Source organism: Larimichthys crocea, chromosome XII, assembly GCF_000972845.2.
Source record: "Larimichthys crocea isolate SSNF chromosome XII, L_crocea_2.0, whole genome shotgun sequence".
Classification (NCBI taxonomy): Eukaryota; Metazoa; Chordata; class Actinopteri; family Sciaenidae; genus Larimichthys; species Larimichthys crocea.
In genome coordinates, this window is record NC_040022.1 from 2,748,295 (window position 1) to 2,775,707 (window position 27,413).

Below are 27,413 nucleotides of genomic sequence, written 5' to 3' on the forward strand. Positions count from 1 at the left end.
TCTGATCAGTCAAAACAAATAATGTGCATCCAATGGACGTTCAAATGGCATATTGTCACTGCTCAGACAGCTTTTTAAAAGCGAACATGATGACAAAGCTATCAAAAACAATGTCATAACGCCGTACCTTTGCTTGTTCCTGACCCAGTCACTATGGATGTTTGAGGTGTCCTCTTGGGACATTCAGACAAATAAAAAAAACAGGGAAAGATACCAAAAAAAACTGAAAGACGATGCAAACATTGTGCCATGAAGAAGTATGCCCCATCTGCAAGCGAGACACCCAGGGTGTCATTTCTTTTCTCCGCCTGGGTCATTTATCTCTGTCTAAATCTCAGCTGATGAAAACTTGGAGATCAACGACCGTCACAACACTTCTTCGCACAGAAACTGACCGGTACACAAGTCTCGTCATTGGATGGATGGAGTTGTAGAGATTGCATGGTACTGCCCTTCTGGAAAACCCAATGATTGCTTTCACGGACTGTGTTTGCCTTCTGTAATCTTCATGGTGATCTCGAATGATTGAAAAACAACGTGAATCCTGACTGAAAAAGCTTCAGTTAATGTTGTTTCTTGTAACCAACTCGAACTCGGCGAAAAAGGCGAAATTATTCAAACCTTTACGAATCGTCTGAAGCCTCTCATTATTCTCATTGGCTGATGATGACTGTGGTAAGTTTCAGATGAAAAAGGGAAAATACAAACGGGGCCTGAAAGACAAAGCCAATCAGATTTTTGAGAACGGAAAAAATCATGAGAAAAATTGTGTCTGGCCACATGCATCCTTCAAGCGTGAACCATGGCTGATGTCCCCTGGAATTAAAGTGGATGAAAATGACGCAGGGCCGCAAACGGGAAAATCTGCTGCTATGAAAATAGTAGATTTGTTGCAGTGGATGGTGTTTCAAAGATCAAAGATACATTTTCTTCCGTGTCAGGCAAACTGTGGCAATGAATGGGCAGAATTAAACAAAGAACTGCTGTACACCACCTCAAAGGACACATGAGATTGAGAAATGTGAAAAGCAACAGAACGAAGACAATACGACGAAAGCAACAGAAAGCTTCCTTCATGAAACTGAATGAAATTTGTTCATTGAAGCGCTCTTAGCTTTAGTCGAACAGACAAAGAGTATTTCGTGAAATGGATTCAGATCTTATAGATTGACCCTCTGCACAGGCGATCTCTCTTCAATTCTCCAAAAATATGATAAAAGTGGTCTGAGGTCTTGACTTTGAAGAAGAAGCAGACAAATCTACCATTAGAAAGCAGCAAACTGAGCTTGATCAAACATCAGCAAAACTCAGTCAGCAACGTTTGTTTGGAGCACATCTTAGAGAAATGGGACAAATCTATGAACCACAAATCTCTGCAGGAACAAACAAACACGGCACAGACTGACGGGTAGAGAGATCCAGAGCTGGCTGCAGAGCTATATCTCACAGGAACATCCAATGGAGCTGATGGATGGGTGATTGAGGCTGCCGTTAACATGGATCTCAGTCTCTTAATGAAGTCATGAAGAAACTGGTTGCAAAAGAAAGTTTTTGTTTTGTCAGTTTTTAGTCGTACAAAGCAGTGGAAAATCACAACTATGCGGAATGCATTTGGGTTACATTTGGCAGTGAAGTGCTGGCAGGTGCACCAGGGTGCCTTCATGCACTGATCAGAGTTTTCAGAGGAATCAAGACAAACTCTTTCGTTTGGACTATTTTCTAGTGGTGGACGACAAAAAAAAAAAAAGGACTGCGTGCTCTTGAATTGGCAGGTAACACCAACTTCAGCCATGACAATGAAACTGGCAACATTTGGTTGTTTGGTCCTGGGAACATACATTGATCAACATTTGAGAGAATCCGCTGAAATGCAAGATGTTTCCTGCAGATGTTGTTCAAGGCTTTTCAGGAGGATGAAGAAAGTAAACTTTTCCCAAGTTGTGTGTTTGTCACCAGATGTTACAGATGTTGCACAGCTGCAGAGAAAAACATGGATGGAAAGAGACGCTGCAAGACAAACTTAACGAGATGGCCACGAATAGCTGCAAAAAGGGTTTTTGTGATGCTGAGTGCTTCAGTGAGTGTCATTATTGCATTTGAAGGTGCAAAAAAGATGTGAAATAACGTTGCCCAACTATGGGAGGGAGGTCCAACCTATGGCTCGCGCCCAAATCCAGGTTATACTGAGGAGCATCCACGACTGAAGAACTTCATACTCTCTAAAGCTTCACAGTCAGCTGGGATTACTCCTCTCACAGTTCAAAAGCAAAATCATGATCTGTGGAATTGCCCTGATGATGAAACTTTGTTTTCAAGTTGCAAAACACACTTGAAGTTTGCAAGTGTACAGAAAACTCGTGAGGTCCAGTAATGGGAACTGACTGGCCATGAGGAGCAAGATGTTGTTGACCATTGAAAACCAGCTCAATTCCAAAATTGAAATGGAAGAACTTGAACAAGGTTGTACTCAGTTTATCTTTATGAAGAAATGAGCAAACATATAATGAACTAAAAAATATTGGCAACTTACTTTTTGATACAAAAAGATAAAGAAAAGGTTGGTTCAGTGGAAAGGCGATTTGAAAACAAAATCAAAGAGTTTCACATGAGGAACAAGTGAGAGGATTAAAAGAAAACTTGATGAAGTTATCCAGCAGAGGAGTGCTTGTAAAATTTGTGACAAGAGACAGAGTTTTGAGAACAAGCTGCTGCAAAAGGTAAAGAGCTCGCTCATCAGTTAGAAAAGACAAGGCAAAAGATGAAGAGACTGGAAAAACAATTCAACTCGGTTGGAACAGTCCTGTGTGAGAGAAATAACTGCAATTATAAAGCTATGAGGATATCAACTGGAAGAAGATTCAGTCAACTATCTTCAAGATCTCTAGTTTTTTGAATGGTCTCTTATAGCGAATCCAAAGCCAGGACAGCACAAAAATATTATCAGAGCTTGGTGATTATTCTGTTTATGTAACCTCACAAGCAACAAGAGGCACGGTGACACAAAACCAACAACCCCAAGATGATACAGGGAAAATGAAGAAAAACAACAATACAAAAGGTTGGGGTTTATTTAAAACCTTTTTGGGATATGGTAAACAAGAAAAAAAACATACATCAAGTAATTTGTTTGTCAGGAAGAACAACTTATCAGCTCCCTCATTACAAAGTCCGAACAACAGACATACCATGATCAAAAACAAACCGGTAAGCTACAAGAGGCTATAATTTCCCACTTACTGCGAGAAGTGGCCAAAAATTAAAAGAAAAAAGTGACACGAATTTGAATTACAATTGAAATATGGCCCTGAGAAGGAGTTCAAGGTTGATCTCTTACTGGATGTTTTTTGACAGAGTAGGAGTTGGCTTTTCAGAGTCCCAACAGAAATTCAAAATGAGCAACGATGCTCAACTTATTAGAGAAACAAGAAAATGCATATTCCACATCTTCAGACGTCGCAAAGGAAACTCATCTGCTGTTGTGCTTGGAGAACTGAGCTGTGGAAAACTGAAGAGTTCACTGTTGAGCTGTCTGTAACAAGACTGCAATTGATCTTGCTGGAGAGATGAGGTGCAAATGTCCACCAGCATTCCAGTGGGTAACCGGCTGAACTTGGAGAAACATTTCTGTGAAGTCACTGGCAGAGAAAGAGACCGTGATGTTTTAATCACCATACATCCGACACCCAAAGAAGGCGAGTAGAGACGTTTATCAAAGAGGAAGTAAGAAATGCAATCTTCCACAAACAAAAATAAAGCACAGAAATACTCAAGAAAAATGTTGAAGACATCAAACGACGTGTGAGTCAGCTTTAATTTACTGGCAAACAGAGGGAAAGTCAGAACTCAGAGAGGAACATAGAAGATGTGGGGGAAGAAAGTTTCCAGTTCAACTAAAAGATGTGGCTAACATTTGACACATTTGGTTGTCAAAATTTCAATGACATAAGACAAATTTGACGTTCTTAAAGATGGATAGAGAAAGGCCTTGATGCGTCATGCATGAGATGCCAGCAGCCTCTCATTGATAAGATGGAATGAAGTCAGCTGCAAGCCGAGCAAATCCTCAGATCAGCTGTGTAACTGCTGCGGGGAAACCTGTCAATTCTGTGCAGCTGTTTTACCAACACTGTCAAAATCACCTTCCTGACAAACACAATGTGCTTTTCATCGCCCTCATGGGATTAAAGGATGACCTTAGAAACACAGATGAACTGGTCATCGATTTCTGCACGACATCAGTTGCAAGTGATAAATGTTTCTACCCCGTCATGATTCAGATAAAACTATCCTTTAAAGAGTATCAAAAAGCTGGAAAGGAGTATGCTTCATGGGAGATTACTCCTGATGGGTCTCAGCTGACATACTGGAAATGGTTTGTATGTAAATTCAAACGCAATTGAAAAGCACCATAAATTAAAATTCCATCATAGTGGAGAAATCCCTTGTGAGTGGAAAAACTACAGTAAAAAACGAGAAGCGATAAAGTGCTGGATGAAATGAAATGATCAAATCACAGTGATCCAGAAACAACTGAAGTTATCTCAAAGGAACAAATTCCAAACTGTCTGTAAATGTTCAAAAGAAAAAGGAGATTTTGATTTGATTGACATTATTGTGCAATAAGAACTGAGGATGAAGCCAAAATGTCTGGAAGCACATGTTTATAATTGGATCAATATGTAGGCCTGTTTATTCTATCATAGAGTTGTATCAAACATGAGTAAAGGATTTTCAAAATGGCCTGTGTGTGTAACCACAAATTATGTGTTTTGTAGCCATTAAATGATAAAACAAGTAAGTATCAATCATTTAGGTTATTTAGGTTTTTGTTTGCTTATTTTATTTACAAGATATAGATGCATGGAATTCATATGTGAATATTTCAAGGATGTTTAAATACGTTTTTCAGATATTAGGGCGACATTTTGATTTTGAGGTATTAGTTCACATTTTACCATTTAACTTTATATGAAAATCTCAACAGAAGACATTAGTTATGCAGAGTTTTTTTTTCTCTCCAAAGATGGGCATTATCTTAAGTTTTTAGGTTTCAAAAAGAAAGAATGGTGTAGGATGGGTGATCTTAGATATGTTTTCAGAAGTGTATAAATTCACTCATTTGGTATATGAAAGCCATCATTTTTATGTTTTACTTTTTTTCTTTAATATAGTTGTCATAAAAGGCCTTATAAGGCAACACATGTTTTGCAATTTTTAAAAATGTATATCAATATATCTGTATCTGTTTGTTTTCCTTTTTTAAAGTTTTTCAGTGAATTTATGTAACATATTTTCATAGACAGAGTGAATCATAAGGTCTATGTTCTGAGATTGCATTAATGAACTGTTATTATAAAAATGTTGAACTTTACTTCTATAAGATTTTTTGAGTTCCACAAAAGAAAAAGTTGTGAGAAGTTGACCAGTGTACAATGTGTTTTTGTTTTAGTTTAGCTGTTTCTAAAATCATCTGAAAATCATCTTTAACAAACATTTTCATCTTCATATTTATTTGTATGTTCTCAGAGTTGTATTTCAACAGTTTATATACTTTATCTATAGTTTTGAATGTTTTTATTTTGCCCATATTAGAATTGGTTGTATTGTTGTTAATTAGACTCCTGACAATCAATCAATAATATAGAAATATAAGTGTGAAGAAAAATATGGATATTTTCTTTTAACTTTTTTCTTTTGTTTTGTTTCCTGTGTTAGAATCGTACTGTAGAAGCTGGTGAGTAATATGAGTTTCCATACAAATAATTTCTATTACTGAAAGACAAGGTTCTCTGTCTAATTGAAACCTTTAAGACCCGACATAGACCACAGAGCGTTTTATGACAGATAGTTCTTATTTGAACAAATCTAATATTCCATCCATCATTTTTCTGTAAGCGCTATTCTCATTTGGGTCACGGGGGGCCTGGAGCCAGCCACAGGATAGGCACAACCCTTCAAAGACAACAAAACAAGATCATTTGAAATTCAAACATTTTATATTCTGGGCACAACAGACATTTTTTAAATAAAGATAAATGTTCCAAAGATGAACATTTCTCACATAATACTGACCATTTCCAAAGTCTTGTCTTTAACCAAAGTGACAAACACAGCGTGCGTGTGTGACAGAAGTTGGGTCTCTTAGCAGATTTTGAAGGAAGTCAGTTTGAAGTCCCTGTGATTTTGATGTAGCTGAAGACGTCCATGCCCTCACGGTTGGGAAACTGGACTTCTTGTCCATCAGGAAGCCCACTTCAACAGTCTCCAGTCAGCTTGACACAGCTAAATACAAAGATAGACACAGTAAAACATTTTTATTTTTTAGTAGAAAATCTCAAAGCTTCTCCAACAAAACCCAAACTCTGTGTAGGCAAATATCTTTTGTATTTATGGTGAACTGACACTTGAATGCCTTTCAAAAAGAATTCTAGCTGAGACCATCTTCACTTCCTCCAGTCAGATTCGCTCACCTTGACATCTGTGCCTCTCTGTAAAGGGTTATGTGATTCCCGTTTCTCATCGCCCCAACAACCCAGCGATCTTTGAGTACAAAACAAGACGGTCCATCAGTGTCTCGTGGAAACGAGGGTTAAAGTGCATTGCCACGTGTCTGGATCAGAGCCGGGTCGATTGGAATCTGAGTGGATCAGAGATTCTCCAGTCAGTGTACAGTAGTCTTAATATTTAGATGTTGCACAGCTAAGAACAACACACAGTTAATATAAGGCATATAATCACCATTATACTGCAATATAAAGTGTTTTTTCTCCAAAGTGTTAATTTTCACTGCAGCTAACAGAATGCATCCACATAGATATCAATAATTATTTTATAAGAGGCTAATAAAAATAAATGTGATATGTTTGGATAGCTACCTCTCAGCACATGCAGAACCAACCCTTTACTTTCAGCTGATCTCCAGCTCTCAGAAACCATTCTCAATTCAAGTTGCTGAGAAACGAGCGGTGCAGACAGTTTTCATTAGAAATGAAGGTTACTGTGTATCATAATATAATGTGGCAGACTGGGAACACTTATAGGGTACATATATAACTAAGCAGTTGAACTTACCATGCTCATTTTGGCTACGGGTGTGGGTGAACAGTCCTGGAGCTAATGGAAGATGTAGGAAGAGGGTGACACAGAGAGCCGACTTCTGTCCTGGAAGACAAAAAGTAAGTAGCATGACTGTGAAGTTTAACTTAATTTATAATGTAGCACACAAGTGATTCAATCAAAGGACTTTTAATAGCACAGTGTGGACTATTCATCATCATGTTAATCAAGTAGTCTATTCAATGCAGAGGCACTGCTCTGTTTAATCACTGCTGCTGAAGTCATTTTTTGCAAAGAAGATAACTGGCTCTTTGATCATAGAACAAGTTTTGAGTAAGAGCAGTAGTATCTGTTGTCTAAATTATCTGAAAATCATCTTAAACATTTTCATGTATATTAACAGTAATATAATATTTTATTTATATAGCATATTTATTTGTTCTTCATCAGAGTTTGTATTCAACAGTTTTTACACTTTATCTATAGTTTTGAATGTTTTATTTGCCCATATTAGAATGGTTGTAGTGTTGTTAATTAGACGCCACATATCAATCAATATCTAAAATTAAGTGTGAAAATCAGAAATTAAGATAATTCCCACTAAAGGAAGCAAATTTTAAAAGCTGTTTTCGGTTGTTGTTTTTTTTCATGCCTGTTATATATCACAGTTTTACTATTAATTTTTAATATTTTAATAGTAGTGAAAACTCCTGATTTTTAATACGCGGCGTGATTTATATACAGCATAAAAAAGGTTTATATTAGATGATAACACAGTTAATAAATATCCGTTGTATCCTACTGAAGAATGTGGGAGTTAAATAATGTATCAGTGAAAAAGAGAAGATAGTTTTTCACAACAACAACTTCTGCTACACTGCCGGAAGTGAGCAAAGAAAGTAAACAGAGAAATTAAGATAATTCCCACTGAAGGAAGCGACTTTAAAAGCTGTTTCGGTTTGTTTTTCTGCCTGGTATATATCACTAATTTTACTATTCATTTGAATCATTTTTAATTATTTTTAATTTTAACTATTTTGTCACTATTATTTTTGAAAGTACCCACCGGAAGTGACAGCGTGCTATCAAGTCTACATTGATGCTAACTGACGAATTTAATGTGTGCTGTTCTTCACTGTGGCCGCCAGAGGGCAGTGAAGACTCCTGATTTTTTATTGCTGCATAGCAGACGCTTTTATCCAAAGCGACTTACAGAGGAGGACATAAGCTGAGAAAGGTGTAAAGGAGCACAGAGTAGTTGTTAGTTTTGTTAGGCAGGGAAGCATTCTCGAAACAGAAAGGTTTTTAGAAGTTTTTTAAAGGTCGAAAGGGATGTTGCTGTTCTAGTAGCCGTTGGTAGGTCATTACACCATTTGGGGACGACCACAGAGAAGAGTTTAGAGTGACCTCGCTTTGCGAGAGGCGAGGGTACAACTAGACGGTTTGTATGGGCGGAGCGTAACGCCCTGGTCGGGACGTGAGCCTTTAGTAAGGCGCTAAGATAGGCAGGGGCAGAGCTTTGTGTTTAATTCTGGCAGCTACAGGCAGCCAGTGCAGGTCGCTGAAGAGTGGGTAAAATTAATAAATAAATAAGAAAATGATTAAAAATGATTAGTAAAATTAAAGATATATACTAGGCATAAAAAACGAAAACAGCTTTTAAAAAGTCGCTTCCTTTAGTGGGAATTATCTTAAATTTCTTTGTTTACTTTCTTTGGTCACTTCCGGCAATGTAGCGGAAGTTGTTGTTGTGAAAAACTAATATATTTTTCACTGATCACATTTATTTAACTCCACATTCTTCAGTAGGAGTACAACGGATATTTATTAACTGTGTTATCATCTTATATAAACCTTTTTTATGCTGTCTGTGATATATAAATCCACGCAGCGTATTAAAAATCAGGAGTTTTCACTACTATTAAAATTATTAAAAATTAATAGTAAAACTAGTGATATATAACAGGCATGAAAAAACAACAACAACCGAAAACAGCTTTTAAAATTTGCTTCCTTTAGTGGGAATTATCTTAAATTTCTGGATTTTCACACTTATATTTGTAGATATTGATTGATATGTCAGGAGTCTAATTAACAACACTACAACCAATTCTAATATGGGCAAAATAAAAACATTCAAAACTATAGATAAAGTGTAAAACTGTTGAATATACAACTCTGATGAAAGAAACAAATAAAATATGCTATATAAATAAATTATATATATAATATACATGAAAATGTTAAAGATGATTTTCAGATGATTTACACAGATACTATTGCTCTTACTCAAAACTTGTTCTATGATCTAGTTCATCTTATTTGCAAAATGACTTCAGCAGCAGTGATTAAACAGAGCAGTGCCTCTGCATTGAATAGACTACTTGATTAACATGATGATGAATAGTCCACACTGTGACTATTAAAAGTCCTTTGACTGAATCACTTGTGTGCTACATCATAAATTAAGTTAAACTTCACAGTCATGCTACTTACTTTTTGTCTTCCAGGACAGAAGTCGGCTCTCTGTGTCACCCTCTTCCTACATCTTCCATTAGCTCCAGGACTGTTCACCAACACCAGTAGCCAAAATGAGCATGGTAAGTTCAACTGCTTAGTTATATTTGTACCCTATAAGTGTTCCCAAGTCTGCCACATTATATTATGATACACAGTAACCTTCATTTCTAATGAAACTGTCTGCACCGCTCTGTTTCTCAGCAACTTGAATTGAAGAATGTGTTTCTGAGAGCTGGAGATCAGCTGAAAGTAAAAGGGTTGGTTCTGCATGATGCTGAGAGGTAAGCTATCCAAACATATCACATTTATTTTATATTAGCCTCCTAATAAAATAATATATTGATATCTATGTGGATGCATTCTGTTAGCTGCTGCAGTGAAACATTAAAACATTTGGAGAAAAAACACTTTTATATGCAGTATAATGGTGATTATATGCCTTACATTGAACTGTGTGTTGTTCTAAGCTGTGCCACCATCTAAATATTAAGACTACTGTACACTGACTGAGAATCTCTGGTCCACTCAGATTCCAGATCGACCTCGGCTGTGATCCAGACAATGTGGCAATGCACTTTAACCCTCGTTTCCACGATGACACTGACGGAACCGTTCTTGTTTGTAACTCAAAGATCGCTGGTTGTTGGGGCGATGAGAAACGGGAATCACATAACCCTTTACAGAGAGGCACAGATGTCAAGGTGAGCGAATCTGACTGGAGGAAGTGAGGATGGTTCAGCTAGAATTCTTTTTGAAAGGCATCAAGTGTCAGTTCACCCAAAATATAAAGAGCTTTTTAGCCATACACAGAGTTTGGGTTTTGTTTGGAGAAGCTTTGAGATTTTCTACTAAAAAATAAAAATGTTTTACTGTGTCTATCTTTTGTATTCAGCTTGTGTTCAAGCTGACTGGAGACATGTTTGAAGTGGAGCTTCCTGATGGACAAGAAGTCCAGTTTCCCAACCGTGAGGGCATGGACGTCTTCAGCTACATCAGAATCACAGGAGACTTCAAACTGACTTCCTTCAAAATCTGCTAAGAGACACAACTTCTGTCACACACACATGCTGTGTTTGTCACTTTGGTTAAAGACAAGACTTTGAGAAATGGTCAGTTATTGTGAGAAATGTTCATCTTTAAGAGATGTAGATCTTCAGCACATTGGGAATGTATCTTTATTTAAAAAATGTCCTGTTGTGCACAAGAATATAAAATGTTTGAATCCAAATGATCTTGTTTTGTTGTCTTTGAAGGGTTGTAGCCTAATCCTGCTGGCTCCAGGCCCCCGTGACCCAAATGAGAATAAGCGGTTACAGAAAATGGATGGAAGGAATATTAGATTTGTTCAAATTACAACTATCTGTCATAAAAGCTCTGTGATCTATGTCAGGTCTTAAAGGTTTAAATTGAGACAGAGAAACCTGGTCTTTCAGTAATTATGAAGAATTTATTTTTATGATAACTCATTATTACTCAACAGACTTCTACAGAAAGATTCTAAACAAGAACAACAAAACAAAAGAAAAAAGTAAAAGAAAATATCAATATTTTTCTTCACACTTATATTTCTAGATATTGATTGATATGTCAGGAGTCTAAATAACAACAATACAACCAATTCTAATATGGGCAAAATAAAAACATTCAAAACTATAGATAGTGTAAAACTGTTGAATATACAACTCTGATGAAACATACAAATAAAATATGAAGATGAAAATGTTTGTTAAAGATGATTTTCAGATGATTTAGACAACAGATACAACAAAAACAAAAACACATGTCCACTTCTCACAACTTTTTCTTTTTGTGGAACTCAAAAAATCTTATAGAAGTAAAAGTTTCATACATTTTTATAATAAACATTTCAATAATGCAATCTCAGAACATGATTCACCCAGTCTATGAATTATGTTACATAAATTCACTGAAAAACTTAAGATACAGACATATTGATATACATTTTTAAAATTGCAAAACATGTGTTGCCTGTTATAAGGCCTTTTAATGACAACTATATCAAAGAAAAAAAGTAAAAATAAAAATAATGGCTTCCATATACCAAATGAGTTGAATTATATACACTTCTGACAACATATCTAAGATCACCATCCTACACCATTCTTTCACTTTGAAACCTAAAACTTAAGAAAATGCCCATCTATGGAAGAAACCATATACTCTACATAACTAATGTCTATCTGTTGAGATTTTCATATAAATGTAAAATGGTAAAATGTGAAATAATACCTCAAAATCAAAATGTGCCCATAATATCTGAAAACTTATTTAAACATCCATCCAAATATTCACATATGAATTCCATTAATCTTCATCTTGTAAAATAAAATAAGCAAACAAAAACCTAAATAACCTAAATGATTTGATACTTAAGATTCATGTTTTATCATTTAATGGCTACAAAACACAGAACTTGTGATTACACACAGGCCATTTTGAAAAATCCTTACTACTCAATGTTGTACTACAACACAATGATAGAATTAAAACAGGCCTACATATTGATCCAATAATAAACATGGGCTTCCAGACATTTTGGCTTCATCCTCAGTTCTTATTGCACAATTAATGTCAATCAAATCAAAATCTCCTTTTTCTTTTGAACATTTACAGACAGTTTGGAATTCTGTTACTGTGATAAAGTTCAGTTGTTTCTGGATCACTGTGATTTGATCATTTCATCCAGACTTTTAATTCTGGATCACTGTGATTTGATCATTTCATCCAGACTTTTAATCGCTTCTCGTTTACTGTAGTTTTTCCACTCACAAGGGATTTCTCCACTATGATGGAATTTTAATTTATGGTGCTCTTCAATCTGCGTTTGAAATTTACATACAAACCATTTCCAGTATGTCAGCTGAGACCCATCAGGAGTAATCTCCCATGAAGCATACTCCTTTCCAGCTTTTTGATACTCTTTATAAGGATATGTCTTATCTGAATCATGACGGGGGTAGAAACGTTTATCACTTGCAACTGATGTCGTGCAGAAATCGATGACCAGTTCATCTGTGTTTCTAAAGTGCCATCCTTTAATCCCATGAGGGCGATGAAAAGGCACATTGTGTTTGTCAGGAAGGTGATCTTTGACAGTGTTGGTACAAACAGCTGCACAGAATGGACAGGTTTCCCAGCAGCAGTTACACAGCTGATCGATGAGGATTTGATCCGGCTGCAGCCTGAATTCATTCATCTTATCCAATGAGAGGCTGCTGATCTCATGCATGACGCATTCAAGGCCTTTCTCTATCTCTTCTTTAAGAAAGTCAAATTTGTCTATGTCATTGAAATTTTGACAACAAATGGTGTCAAATGTCAGCACATCTTTTAGTGAACTGGAAAATTTCTTCACCCACATTTCTATGTTTCCTCTCTGAGTTCTGACTTCCTCTGTTGCAGTAAATAAAGCTTGACTCACAAGTCGTTTGATGTCTTCAACATTTTTCTTGAGTATTTTCTGTGCTTTATTTTTGTTCTGTGTGAAGATGTATTTCTTTACTTCCTCTTTGATAAAAGTCTCTACTTGCTGTCTTGGGCGTTGGATGTAGGTGATAAAACCATCAAGGTCCTCTTTCTCTGCCAGTGACTTCAAGACATGTTTCTCCAAGTTCAGCCGGTTACCACTGAATGCTGGACATCTGCACCTCATCTCTCCAGCAAGATCAATGGCAGTCTTGTTACAGACAGCCTCAACAGTGGAACTCTTCAGTTTCTCACAGATCAGTTCTCCAAGCACAACAGCAGATGAGTTTCCTTTGCAGAAGCTTCTGAAAATGTTGTAATATTGCATTTTCTTGTTCTCTAAATAAGTGTGAGCATCGTTGCTCATTTTGAATTTCTTGTGGGACTCTGAAAGCCAACTCCCTACTTTGTCAAAAACATACAGTAAGAGATCAACTGTGAACTCCTTCTTCAGTGCATATTTCAATTGTAATTCAAATTCTGTCACTTTTTCTTTTACATTTTTGGCCACTTCTCGCAAGTAAGTTGAATTATAGCCTCTTGTAGCTACAGGTTTGTTTTTGATCATGGCTATGGTCTGTTGTTCGACTTTGTTAATGAGGGAGCTGATAAGTTGTTGTTCTTCATGACATAACAAATTACTTGATGTATGTTTTTTATTTTCTTGTTTTGGCCCATATCCCCAAAAGGTTTTAACATAACCCCAAACCTTTTTTATTGTTGTGTTCTCATTTTCCCTGTTATCATCTTGGGGTTGTTGGTTTGTGTCACCGTGCTCTTTGTGCTTTGTGAGGGTTACATAAACAGAATAATCACCAAGCTCTGATATATTTTTGTAGCTGTCCCTGGCTTTGGATTCAGCTATAAGAGACCATTCAAAACCAAGATCTTGAAGGATAGTTGACTGATCTTCTTCCAAGTTGATATCCTCAATAGGCTTTATAATTGCAGTTATTTCTCTAACACAGACTGTCCAGACAGAGTTGAATTGTTTTTCCAGTTCCTCTTCATCTTTTGCCTTGTCTTTTAACTGATGAGCGAGCTCTTTACTCTTTTGCAGCAGCTTGTTCTCAAACTCTGTCTTCTTGTCATCAAACTTTTTACAAGCACTCCTCTGCTGGATAACTTCATCCAGTTTTCTTTTAACTCCTCTCACTTGTTCCTCATGAAACTCTTTGATTTTGTTTTCAAATCGGCCTTTCCACTGGACCAACATTTCTTTATCTCTTTTGTCATCAAAGTAAATTGTCATATCATTTTTAATTTCTTCATATGTTTTGCTCATTTCTTCATAAAGATAATTGGGCTCAACCTTGTCAAGTCCATTTTCAATTTCGGTATGAAGCTGGTTTTCAATGGTCAACATGTTGCTCCTCAGGGCCCAGGTCCAGTTCCCATACTGGACCTCAAGTTTTCTGTACACTGCAACTTCAAGTGTGTTTTTGAAACTGAAAACAAAGTTTTCATTCAACAGGGCATTCCACAGATCATGAATTTTGCTTTTGAACTGTGAGAGAGTAATCCCAGCTGACTGTGAAGCTTTAGAGAGGATGAAGTTCTTCAGCTCGTGGATGCTCTCAGTATAACCTGGATTTGGTGGAGCCATAGGTGGACTTCCCTCCCATAGTTGGGCAAAGTATTTCACATCTTTTTGCACATCAAATGCAATGACATCACTGAAGCACTCAGCATCACAAACCTCTTCTTTTGCAGCTAATCGGGCCATCTCGTCCAGTTTGTCTTGCAGGCGTCTCTTTCCATCCATGTTTTTCTCTGCAGCTGCAACATCTGTAACATTCTGGTGAACAAACACACAACTTGGAGAAAGTTTGACTTTCTTCATCCTCATGAAAGCCTGAACAACAATCTGCAGAACATCTTGCATGTCAGCTGGATTCTCTCCAAAAATGTTGATCAAAGTCATGTTTCCCAGACCAACAACAAATGTTGCCAGTTCATTGTCATGGTGAAGATTGGTGTTACCTGCCAACTCAAGAGCACGCAGTCCTTCAGTGTCCACCACTAGAACATAGTCAAACTGAAAGTTTGTCTTGATCTCCTCTGACACTCTGATCAGTTGCATGAAGGCACCCTTGGTGCACCTGCCAGCACTCACTGCAAACTGTAACCCAAACATGGCATTCAGCATAGTTGATTTTCCACTGCTTTGTACGCCTAAAACTGACAAAACAAAAACTTTCTTGTCACCCAGTTTCTTCATGACTTCATCTAAGAGACTAGAGATCCATGTTAAAGGCACATGACCTGCATCACCATCCATCAGCTCCATCGGATGTCCTGAGATCATCAGCTCTGCAGCCAGCTCTGGATATCTAACCCAGTCAGTCTGTGCCGTGTTTGTTTGTTCCTGCAGAGATTTGTGGGCTTCATAGATTTGTCCCATTTCTCTAAAGATGTGCTCCAAACCAAACGTTGCTGACTGTAGTTTTGCTGATATTTGATCAAGCTCAGTTTGCTTGCTTTCTAACTGGTCAGATTTGTCATGCTTCTTCTTCAAAGTCAAGACCTCAGACCACGTTTTATCATATTTTTGGAGAATTGAAGAGAGATCGCCTGTGCAGAGGGCATCTATTAAGATCTGAATCCATTTCACGAAATACTCTTTGTCTGTTGACTTTAAAGATAAGAGGCTTTCAATGAACAATTTCATCAGTTCACTGGAGGAAGCTTCCTGTTGATTTTGTCGTATTGTCTTTAGTTTCTGTTGCTTTTCACATTTCTCCATCTCAATGTCACCTTTGAGGTGATACAGTTCTTTGTTTATTCTGCTCCATTCATGCCACAGTTTGCCTTGACACGGAAGAAATGTATCTTTGATCTTTGAAACATCCATCCCCTGAAACAAATCTACTATTTTCATAGAAGCAGATTTTCCAGTTTGGCAGGCTGTGTCATTTTCATCCACTTTGATTCCAGAGACATCAGCCATGGTTTCAAGCTTGAAGGAGTCATGTGGTCCAGACAAAATGTTTCTCATGATTCTTTTCAGTTCTTCAGAAACATCTGATTGGCTTTTGTCTTTCAGGCCCAGTTTGTATTTTTGTTCTTTAATCTGAGCTGTACCACAGTCATCATCAGCAAGGAGAATAATGAGAGGCTTCTTAGACTCAAAAAGGTTTGAGATAACTGTAATACTTTCATGGCCTTCTTCCAGAGTTGGTACAAGAACAACATTAACTGAAGATTTTTCAGTCAGGATGTCACGTTGTTTTTCAATCAACAGAGCATCACCATGAAGATTACAGAAGGCAACACAGTCAGTGAAAGCATCATTGGGTTTTCCAGAAGGGCAGTACCAGGCAATCTCTACAACTCCATCCATCAAATGACGAGACTTGGTGCTACCTGAGCAGTTCCTGTGGAAGAAGGTGTTGTGACGGTCGTTGATCAAAGTGTTCATCAGCTGAGATTTAGACAGAGATAATGAACCCAGGCGGAGAAATGACACCATGGGTGTCTCAGCTTTGCAGATGGGCATACTCTTCATGGTAACAATGTTTGAATCATCTTCATTTTGAGTTATCTTCCATGTTTTTTTTATTTGTCTGAATGTCCACAGAGGACACTCAACATCCATAGTGACTGGGCCAGGAACAAGCAAAGGTAAGGCGTACTGACATTGTGATAGCTTTGTAATCATGTTCTGCTTTAAAAAGCTGTCTGAGCAGTGAAATACTGCCATTTGAACGTCCATTGGATGCACGTGAGTCTGTTTTGACTGATCAGATTCTACACTGGTGCTATATAGAGCGTCTAAGTCACTGTCATCTGTCTCAACATTGTCAAACACTGGAACAGGATTTGACAGGCTCACCTCAGGACTGTCTTGTCTTACAGGAATATATCTGGCTCTGTAGTCTAACATCATCAACCTCTGAAGAAAAGTATGAGCTAGATCTTTCTCACATGTGTCATCCTCCAGTTTCAGAGGTGGACCAATTTTAAGAAAGTCTGCTGGTGTGAACTTCTGTTGACGTTTGTCTTGAAGGTGAAGTCTACCAAACAGTTTTTCAGTTTCTCTTTGATGTTGTTTCTTCTTGTTGATCTCTTCAGAAATCTGCACTGACTGCTGTAAATAAGTAAATGAAAATGTACTGCATGTAGAACATTATAACATCATACAGTGAGATATAAAGTAAATAGTCTTGAAGATCCTGTAAATCAAAATAGTTTCTTACCGTATCCTTGTCTTCTCCCACATCCATATCTAAAGTAAGTGAAGTAGGATAATATAAAACTTTATTATGAAAAGGGCCAGAGCAATGTGCTATTGAACCAATATATGTTTTTCATTAATTATGTCCACTGTAAGTGTAATGTTATGAGCATAATAAGTTCTTGTTGACAGTTAAATATTATTATTATTGTTATTCTACAATTCAGTTCTTCCTTAATATGTTACCTTTCTCTTTAGTTGTAGATTGTTCAGGCTTGATTTCAGATTTTCCTTCCATTGTCGTGTTGTCATCATTCTTCTCTGAGTGTTCAGGTTCATTTAATGTATCACACTAAGAAAACAAATGATTCATTTAACATTGATTAAAAACTATAGACCCACAACACACAGTGGTACACCAATTCAGAGCACAATTATTGGCTCCAGTCATTATATTAAGGATTTTTTTATACCCAGTTAATAATGTAATAACTCATTGCATTAGGCATAAAAGTTATTATGATATTAGTTCAGAATTGTTGTTACATTAAGAATGGAAAAATTGTTATTGGCAGTTATTGCATTAACGGTTGCTACATCGGTTAACGGTTGCCAATCTTTTGTTCAATGTACAGTTGTGACATACGTAAGATGTATAATGTGTACTAGGTAATTATGTACAATAGAAAAAAATAAATCTCACCTTTGCCTCTGTTTCAGCTGCACTGTCCTCCGGTTCATCTACTGCAGAGTAATGTAACAACAAGATGATTTCAGGATCAAACATGCAAGAATTTTGTTCTTGTCCAGGTGAAGATTTATTAGCAAAACTGACGTGTATTTAAAACTCTAATAAGATGCATCTCCTGTACAATATCTACTTAGGAGTGAAGTTCCAGTTGTATCTGTTTTGTGCCCTAAAACTATCTGGGTCTCAGAAACTGTAACAGCTCAGCAGAATGTCAGAATATGCAAATGTGTGTGTATGGGTGAACGTAATAGCACTGTGAATGTTTGGATAGGAGGCGCTATATTATTCCTGATGAGCAGCTGACACCTTGCATTGCAGCCTCCGCCCTCAGTGTATGAATGTGTGTGAATGAGTGAGCCAGCTACAACTCTGGCACAATACTGGCTTTGTTCTCCATCAACATTCTCCTGGTCCCTGGGTCTGAAAACCTCCTCTTCCCAGTGGCCCAAAACACCTGGAGTACAAACACTGACACTCCTCTGGGGCTCTAAGCTCACTGTTCAGACAGCCTAGCTAATGAACTGAGCTAACATTGGCTAACAGCAGCTGTAGTTCACAGCAGTTTACTTTACTGTGAGGTTAGGTTGATTTCAACTGCAGTCGTCTCCATCTCGTCTGCTGCTGGGCAATAATAAAAGTACATTGCACGGTTGAATTAAGTCATCATCCTATGTTCATTATATTTACTAATTTTTAGGTGATTTTATTAGAGTTCAAAGGGAAACGATATCACCCCTTCAGACCAGCTTCTAAATTCTCCACTATGTTCACCAGCCGCTATCACGGCTTCTCACTGTCTGCTGAGCACATAGTGTATAGTTTACAGTGTACAATGGGTTTTTAAAGCTTTTTAGCTGAAAACAGCTGCTGTGACCAACAACAAGCGTGTAGCAGCCACTATCCTTTAAAAAAGGCCACTAAGAGGCTGAGGAGTCTCGTACTGTGGTGTCAAAGTCCAAAGACAAAATACACAGTCACGTCGGGTAAGACTTATGTTTATCAACTAAAGAGTAACAGCAAACTTAAATTGGTATAATGTGACAGACTGAAGGAGATGAAACTTTATAATGTGATGTACCAAATAATAATTCAAAAGAGGAGATAAGCAATGAGATGGTCAACAGAAAATATTGACAATTCTCATTGAGACTATGTCATCCTCTCAAAACCAAAATAGAAATTTACAGACAAGACATCTAAGCAATGAGCTCTTTGCAGGTTTATTACTATTGCAGCAGATTTGATCTGTCCACATTATCTTATAAGCAGTCAACTGTGAATACCAACATTAAAATCTCACCTGTTTGATTTTGCTGAAACTCTGAGGTATCGACCAATTCTTCTTCATTGGATTCATCATCCAGATGTTCTTCCTGCTCTTTATTTTCATCACAAGTCAGTCCACTGTAGCAGTGTGGATCATTTTCAGAGACCATGACATCTATTTTTTCAAACAGAGCTATTATCTCTGTTTCATCCATCATACTTCTTGTACATGTGTGGTATCTTTTTTCATCAAAACTGCTGTTGGCTTTCAGGTCTGTCAATGCACTTTCACATTTTTCATCTGACTCATGAGTCACAACTGTCATTAAATAGGAAAGTGATCCTTTCCCAAAAGCTTGTTCTAACCACTGCAGTCCTGAACTGTAATGGCTGTTATGCAGACCATTTGTTAACAGTAAGAGAAAGGCGTGAATTCCCTTATTTAATGGGAATGTGTCAGTGTCAATGTTTTGTAGACCAAGCATGTTAATGACAGAGATGTGCCGACCACATAAATCATACAGTTTAGATGAAACCTGTCCCACATTTGCTTGTTTTTCATGGTCAAGTAAAATATTTTTTGATCCAATCTCAATGGACTTTGTGTCACCAATTAACACAAGTGTGAGTTCAGGAATCACTGAAACAAAATACATGGAGAATAATATCAATAAGACACACCACAGTTAAAGTGAAGTAGAGTTGTCTACATTGTATTATGTTACATTAAATATAACAAATTAAATCTGAAAATTCTTCTTTACCGTCTGTTGAAGAGTCTTTCAGTGTTTCACTCTCCTCTGCTGACTCTTCACTACTTTCACTGCTGCTTTTGTTGACCTCCATGACTCCTGTTGAAGTGTTGGTTTTAGTTAGATGGATTCTCCTTTTTGACAGCTTTTGAAACTTAATTGAAATATAATATATACAATTACAGTTAAATTCTTAACTTGTTAAAATGTTACCTTTCTCATTGGTCACAGAAGGTGCTACAGACTTGATTTCAGACTCTCTTCCTGCTGATGTGCTTTTATCATTGTTGTCCACAGATTCAGCCTCACCAGGTTCATTCACTGGATCACACTAAGAAAACACGTGATTTTAGACCAACTGAGATTAAAATAGTCTGTTTTAGAGGTGTCTGGGCCAGGAAACATCAAGATAAACTCACAAAATGAGGATCAACAAACACAGTGACACACCAATTAACTAAATAATATCACATAAAATGAGAGTAAGGTGAATTAATATACGCTCAGCAAATGCAAATACAATCGTAATTAAAGCTGCAAGCAGCGATGGTCGGGCCCTCGCATATGTGCGCATGTCGAAATGTGCGCATGTCGAAATGTGTGCATGTCGAAATGTGTGCATGTCGAAATGTGCGCATGTGGAAATGTGCATCGAGCGCCACGGCCACACAGTTTCCCCAAAATGCATCATTTTGATAACTTCCTGTTCATTGTAGCCCATTGCTCCAAGAGACCTTTGTAAGTCTTGTCATGTTCTACAATTCGGCTGAGTTTCATAATTCTGTGTTTCTGTGTTTCATAAAACTGTGGCGGGGCTGTTCCAAAGAAAAATTCCAGGGGGTGCTATAGAGCGCTTTTGCCCCGCCTGCTCGTTAATTATGCAGCAGAATTGTGCATAGTATTGGTCTTAACAACCACAAGAAGTTTCAGACAGCTCTAACAAAGTATATGATAGCCCCACACTTTTGCCGGAAAATCAGCCAAAAGGTCAATAGAGTCTCATTTTTTCCCAGAAGAAATCGGCTTAAATATCTCGCTTCCTGTTCATTTTAGCCCATTGGTCCAAGAGACTTTTTTGTAGGTCTTGCCATGTTCTACAATTCAGCTGGGTTTCGTGACTCTGTGTGCAAAACTGTGGCGGGGCTGTTCCAAAGAAAAATTCCAGGGGGCGCTATAGAGTGCTTTTGCCCCGCCCCCTCATTAATTATGCAGCAGAATTGTGCATACCATTGGTCTTAACAACCACATAAAGTTTCAGACAGCTCTGAGCTATCTATGATCCCCTTTTGCCTCACCTCCTTTTGTTAAAAACTGTCAGAACTTTCATTTAATAAAATACTTTTGTTTATTAACCTTTAAAATCTGGTTTTATGTTACTTCTTTTCATACCCCTTATGGTCGTAACAATAAAATAAACTGTTTTAAACTCAGATTATAATGTCAAGCCATCTTGCTGTGAGAAAACAGTGTTACTAATAAACAATTGTGAAATGTTGTTCAGTGAGTTTGAAAGTGAAAGTAGAAATGATAATGACGCACTTTCTAAAAAAATATAACCTTCTTATAACTTCTTCCTCTTGATTTCTACACTGTTAGTTGTGTCTATATTTAGAATGTGTGACACAGGTTTTAAAATAAAAGAGAAATATTAAAAATGTGCACAACACTGCAGTGAATGACAGAGTGACAGTGTGATCCTAATCTGGTTTTGAGAAGAAAAGAACGAAGAGCAAAGAAGTAAAACAGACTGTGACATTAAGTGTACTGGATTACTATAAGAGCATGTGTGCACTGCACTGTAAGCAAACAAACTGAATAAAACCTTTTTCACACATGTTTACATGTATGTCAAATACATTTAGATTTAGATTAATATTTAACATTTAGATTTATATTTAACATTTAGATTTTACATTTACATTTAACATTTAGATTTAGCATTTAGATTTTACATTTAACATTTGGATTTAAATATTTAAAATATCTCTAAGTTCACAAATATTGTTCTAAATGTGCAAAAAAGTGACTCTCAAAAATTCAAAACAGTTTTTAAACATTGTTTGAAGCTAAATGTGACAAAATGTTGCTGTTATTTTCAGCGCGAGCCACTTAACAAACGGCACCCCATAGAAAATTGGCTGTAAATTTACAGCAATTGCTTCCTGTATCATCCATTCTGGTATTATCGTCGACAGAACTGCTCATTTCTATTTCCTGTATTTTTAGTTGTTCTGCTATTCCCTCACTGACCCACCCAAAGCTTGATTTTTGTTCTTTCCCCTTTTCCCAACACATCTCCAAAATTCTCTTTGTTGGATGGTCTTCTCACGGAGAGTTTACACAGTTTCATTGTTATTTATTGTCGGAGAATATCTAAGGCGTTGCCATTTCCTTCCTCTTCCTCACGTGACTCCCCCTGCTTTTATCATTCTTGTCTGCATATTCAGCCTCACCAGGTTTATTCACTGGATCACACCAAGATTAATATTGTCTATTTTAGAGGTGTCCTGGCCAAGAAACAACAAGATAAACTCACCAAATGAGGAACAACAAACACAGTGGGGCACCAATTTATCTAAATAATATCACATTAAATGAGAGCAAGGTGAATTAATACACACTCACCAAATGCAAATACAATCAGAATAAAATAAAAATAAAATAAACTGTTTTTAACTCAGATTATAATGTCAAGCCATCATGCTGTGAGAAAACAGTGTTACTAATGAACCATTGTGAAATGCTGCTGCAGTGAGTTTGAAAGTGAAAGTAGAAATGATAATGACGCACTTTGTTCAGATGATGAGATCTAATAAATTATAACCTTCTTATAACTTCTCTCTCTTGGATTTCTACACTGTTAGCTGTGTGTATATTTAGAATGTGTGACACAGGTTTTAAAATAAAAGAGAAATATTAAAAATGTGCACAACACTGCAGTGAATGACAGAGTGACAGTGTGATCCCAATCTGGTTTTGAGAAGAAAAGAACGAAGAGCAAAGAAGTAAAACAGACTGTGACATTAAGTGTACTGGATTACTATAAGAGCATGTGTGCACTGCACTGTAAGCAAACAAACTGAATAAAACCTTTTTCACACAAGTTTACAGACTGTATGTCAATAACCTGTCTGTATGAAAGTTACCAAATCAGAATCAAAGAGGCTAAAGGAGAAAAATCACATTGTAAACTGAGGTGTTTCTATTCACCAGAAACAATCCAACAAAGGATTTTATGATGATAATAAAAGTCACTTCCTTCTAACTGTTTTCAATTTGTTTGCTGTAACTTTAGGTCATAGTAGTTGAATGATTTTCATGTGTTGCGTTTATCTCCTTGTGACCACTGGATGGCAGCAAAAACGATAATTCAATGAAGTGGGTACGCTGAAAAACGTTGTGCTTTCATCGATTGCATCCAGTACAGAGCGTTTTAATGATTAATAACTCTGTGTTCATCAATCAACTAAAAACATATCAAAACACCTGTTAATACCATGGGAAAAATAATACTCGCTGACATGAGGAAGAGAGAGTTGTGTGCAGGATACACTCTCACTCGAACTCTTTACGCCCAGCTTTTACGCACGTGCCAGGTGTTCTACACATGAATGGGTGAAATGGCACTGCAATTTAATTGGATTTAAAGGAAAATGTGATGACAGAATCATGATGACTGAATCGCTAAGTCGCGTATTTGGGACAATTGGGTTAAATTGAATTGAGGCTGCATTAAGACGTAATAATTTCTGTGGTTCTCCGTATCATCACAGGAACTGTAGCACATTGGGACGTGATCAAGACGCACACTGGGTTTGTTAAAAGCTCCACATGTGAAGCAGGATGCGGCTCGGCAGTATTCGTTCACATCCTCCAGACAGAAGATGCGCTGCAGATAGACTGCCACATAGCATTTAAAAAATCTTTGAAATTTTGGAAGGAGAAAATAAGAACTCTGTCACAGAGACAGTGATTGATCCTCTGCATGTAAGACACACAGGAACATTCGACATGAACGCATCTTTTATGAAACTATTATCTTTTTTTTTATTCAAAAGAGTAAATACAATAATAATGAATCTTTCGAAGATAGTCATTTAATTTAATGTAATATTCTTTAATTTAATTGATTCACCTTAAAACTAAATTGAAAATTGCCTAACTGAAACTGATAGCAAAGAATAAATTAGGTCCTGTAGCAGAAAATGTCATGGAGCAAACGCACACACAGTAAATGAATGCCTTCAGGGGGCCTCCACCTGTCATGGTGAATTAATTTATGCGAAGTTGTACTATGTTAATAATAACAGCTCACACTGCGAAACTGGACGATTAAAACTTAATCACAACACGTGCCTTCGTCCTCTGTGGCAATCACGAGTCTTTGTCGCAATCCCGGTGGTCACAGTTTGAAACTGCAACACGTGTATATTAATAAAGCTAGCGTCAATGCGAAAATGACGACGCACCACAGTTCCGGGGAAATATTATCAAAATAAAATGACATGCCTGGAAAAAACTCCCGAATCGATCTCGCGTCGATACAGACGGTTTTATGGGACCAGCTATGGAGGAAGACAGAGCTAGTTTTTAAGTAACCTTACAACCGAAATTCAGACCTCAGAATCGCAATTTATTGTGAAACTGCAACACGTGGATTAATAAAATGACAGTCATGGCGGACCTTCCGGTGACTACTTTCAAAGTAAAATGGCAGAACTGAAGCACCAGAAACAATCTAACAAAAAAGGTTGTTTGAAGTGTTGGAGTCGTCAAGCCGCGTCAATACATGAGTGAAACCAGAGACGATTATAGGATGTCTCGTGGTGAACACTACAACAGCCAGCAAGGCGGAGGTTATGTGCCGAAGAAGGCAAGGCGAACGGGTTAATGTCACTGATACTCAGCGAGAGGATCAGTGCGCCAGTCACCCACACAACACTTACAATCGTAAGTGAAAGGATTTTATGATATAAGGAAAATGTCGCTTCCTTTCTAACTGTTTCAGTTTGGTTTGCTATAAACTTTACGTCATAGGATATTCACCGGAAGTGAATCTTATTATGTCAACCTTACGATTTAATGCGTTGACAGTTTCCTTATTGTGACACTGGAGGGCATCAAAAACGTATAATTCAATGACAGTATTACGTTGAAAAACGTTGTGGCTTCATCAATGCATCCAGTGACAAGCTTTTTAAATGATAATATACTCTGTGTATATCATCAAGACAAATATCAAACATATCAAAACACCTGTTAATACCTTGGTAAGAATACTCGCTGACCATGAGGAGAGATAGTGTGTGCAGGATACACTCGCACTCGACGACAGATAAAGTCCTGTACGCAACAGCTTGTTACGCACAGTGCCAGGTGTTCTCTACAAAATATGAAATATGTAGCGTAAACAGAACGAATCTTGTTGAAGATAGTCCATTTACTTTAATGGTATTAATTCTTTAATTTAATTGATTAACACTAAAACTAATGAAATGCCTTACTTTATAGAATGATACTGAGAGAAAAGAAAAATTGAGTCCGGTACAGAAATGTCATGGAGCAAAACTACACACGTTAAACGAATGCTGATGTCAGATGAAGAACCTAGCTGTCAACAAATTCACAAGAAACCAGTTCGTCAGTAAGAAGAAGGAATGAGATAAACATTAGTAGATACCTTAAAATAGCCTGGAGTTTAATGATAATCACAATATATTTTATCTTTTCGTGATCCAACAGTGACGTATGTTTTTTAATTCATAGATTAATATACGGTTACTACAACAATGTCTCCCAACATAATAAACATTTAAATATCTCATGGCAGAGTTTCAAACACGTTCACGTGACACTGGTGGCAGCTGTACTCAAAACTGTTCCATGATCAAAGAGCCAGTTCATCCTATTTGCAAATGACTTCAGCAGCAGTGGATAAACAGAGCAGTGCCTCTGCTTGAATAGACTATTGAATTAACATGATGATGAATAGTCCACACAGTGACACTAACTAAGAAGTCCTTTGACTGAATCATATCGTTGTGCTACATTATAATTTAAGTTAAACTTCCACAGTCATGCTACTACTTTGTGGCTTCCAGGACAGAAGTCGGCCTCTCTGTGTCCCTCTCCTACATCTTCTCATTAGCTCCAGGACTGTTACACGACCAACAACCAGTAGCCAAAGAGCATGGTAAAGTTACAACAATGCTTAGTTATATTTGGTGACCTAGATAAGTGTTCTCCAAGTCCTGCCACAATTATATTATGAATCACAGTAACCTTCATTTCTAATGAAACTGTCTGCAACCGCGCTGTTTCTCAGCAACTTGATTGAAGAAGTGTTTACTGTTAGAGCTGGAGATCAGCTTGAAGTAAAAGGGTTGGTTTCTGCATGATGCTGAGAGGTAAGCTATCCAAACAATCACAATTTAATTTTATATTAGGCCTCTTAATACAATACTGTTCGATATAGTATGGGGATGCATTCTGTTAGCTGCAGTGGAAAAAGTTAAACATTTTGGCAGAAAAAAAACATTTTTTATGCAGTATAATGGGATTATGATGCCTTACATGAACTGTGGGTTGTTCAAGCGTGCAACCACTAAATATAAGACTACTGTACACGGACGGAGAATCCTCGATCCCTCAGATTCCAGATCGACTCGGCTCTGATCCAGACACGTGGCATGCACTTTAACCCTCGTTTTCCACGATGACACGATGGAAACCGTTCTTGTGTTGTACACTCAAAGACGCTGGTTGGTTGGGCGATGAGAAACGGGAATCCACTAACCCTTTACAAGAGGCACAATGTAGTAGAGCGAATCGACTGGAGGAAGTGAAGATGGTTCGCTAGAATTCTTTTTGAAAGGCATCAAGTGTCAGTTAACACAAAAATAACAAAGAGATATTTAGCATACACAGAGTTTGTGGGATTTTGTTTTGGAGAAGCTTTGAGATTTTCTACAAAAAATAAAAATGTTTTACTGTGTCTATCTTTTGTATTCAAGAATTGTGATTCAAGCTGACTGGAGACAATGTTTAAAGGTGGAGCTGTCCTGATGGAGAAGAAGTCCAGTTTCCCAACCGTGAGGGCAAGGGACGTGCTTCAGGCTACATCAAATCACAGGAGACCTTCAAACCTGCTGCCTTCAAAATCTGCTAAGAGACACAACTTCTGTCATCACACACGCACGCTTGGGTTGTCACTTTGGTTAAAAGACAAGACTTTTGAGAATGGTCGTTATTGTGGAAATGTTTCATCTTTAGAGAGGTAAGCAGCTTCACACTTGGAAATGTAACTTTATGTAAAAAATGGCCTGTGTGCACACGAAGATAAAATGTTTTGAATTAATGATCTTGTTTTTGTTGTCTTTGAAGGGTTGTGTTCTAATCCTGCTGG

The 27,413-nt window shown here is 37.3% G+C and overlaps 3 protein-coding genes across 8 annotated transcripts in view; 2 read left to right on the plus strand and 1 right to left on the minus strand.

Moving 5' to 3' along the window:
- The window catches only part of LOC109142217 (galectin-2), a 12,922-nt gene extending 1,174 nt beyond the window's left edge, over positions 1 to 11,748 (plus strand). The window contains exons 2-5 of the mRNA XM_027285833.1: positions 9,567 to 9,656; positions 9,778 to 9,857; positions 10,106 to 10,277; positions 10,469 to 11,748. Coding sequence (XP_027141634.1) covers positions 9,648 to 9,656; positions 9,778 to 9,857; positions 10,106 to 10,277; positions 10,469 to 10,615 — 408 coding nt within the window. The 5' untranslated portion in view covers positions 9,567 to 9,647 and the 3' untranslated portion in view covers positions 10,616 to 11,748. The remainder of the gene's footprint in view (positions 1 to 9,566; positions 9,657 to 9,777; positions 9,858 to 10,105; positions 10,278 to 10,468) is intronic.
- Positions 3,898 to 4,680, plus strand: LOC113747022 (interferon-induced very large GTPase 1). Its single transcript, XM_074527728.1, is given in 4 exon segments — positions 3,898 to 3,945; positions 3,947 to 4,132; positions 4,134 to 4,387; positions 4,389 to 4,680. Coding segments are annotated over 4 exon segments (600 nt in total). The 3' UTR covers positions 4,501 to 4,680.
- LOC104940175 (interferon-induced very large GTPase 1) overlaps positions 11,015 to 27,413 on the minus strand; it is a 93,004-nt gene continuing 76,605 nt past the window's right edge. For 5 of the 6 annotated variants that reach the window (XM_027285827.1, XM_027285829.1, XM_027285826.1 and 2 more), the window contains 5 exons: positions 17,943 to 17,983; positions 17,486 to 17,591; positions 17,262 to 17,290; positions 12,317 to 17,152; positions 11,015 to 12,274 (listed from right to left, as the gene is read on the minus strand). In XM_027285827.1, coding sequence (XP_027141628.1) covers positions 12,257 to 12,274; positions 12,317 to 17,152; positions 17,262 to 17,290; positions 17,486 to 17,591; positions 17,943 to 17,983 — 5,030 coding nt within the window. In that variant the 3' untranslated portion in view covers positions 11,015 to 12,256. Of the gene's footprint in view, positions 12,275 to 12,316; positions 17,153 to 17,261; positions 17,291 to 17,485; positions 17,592 to 17,942; positions 17,984 to 19,290; positions 19,897 to 20,020; positions 20,108 to 20,221; positions 20,340 to 27,413 lie in introns of all 6 variants that reach the window. The other variant, XM_027285830.1, reaches the window with a different exon arrangement.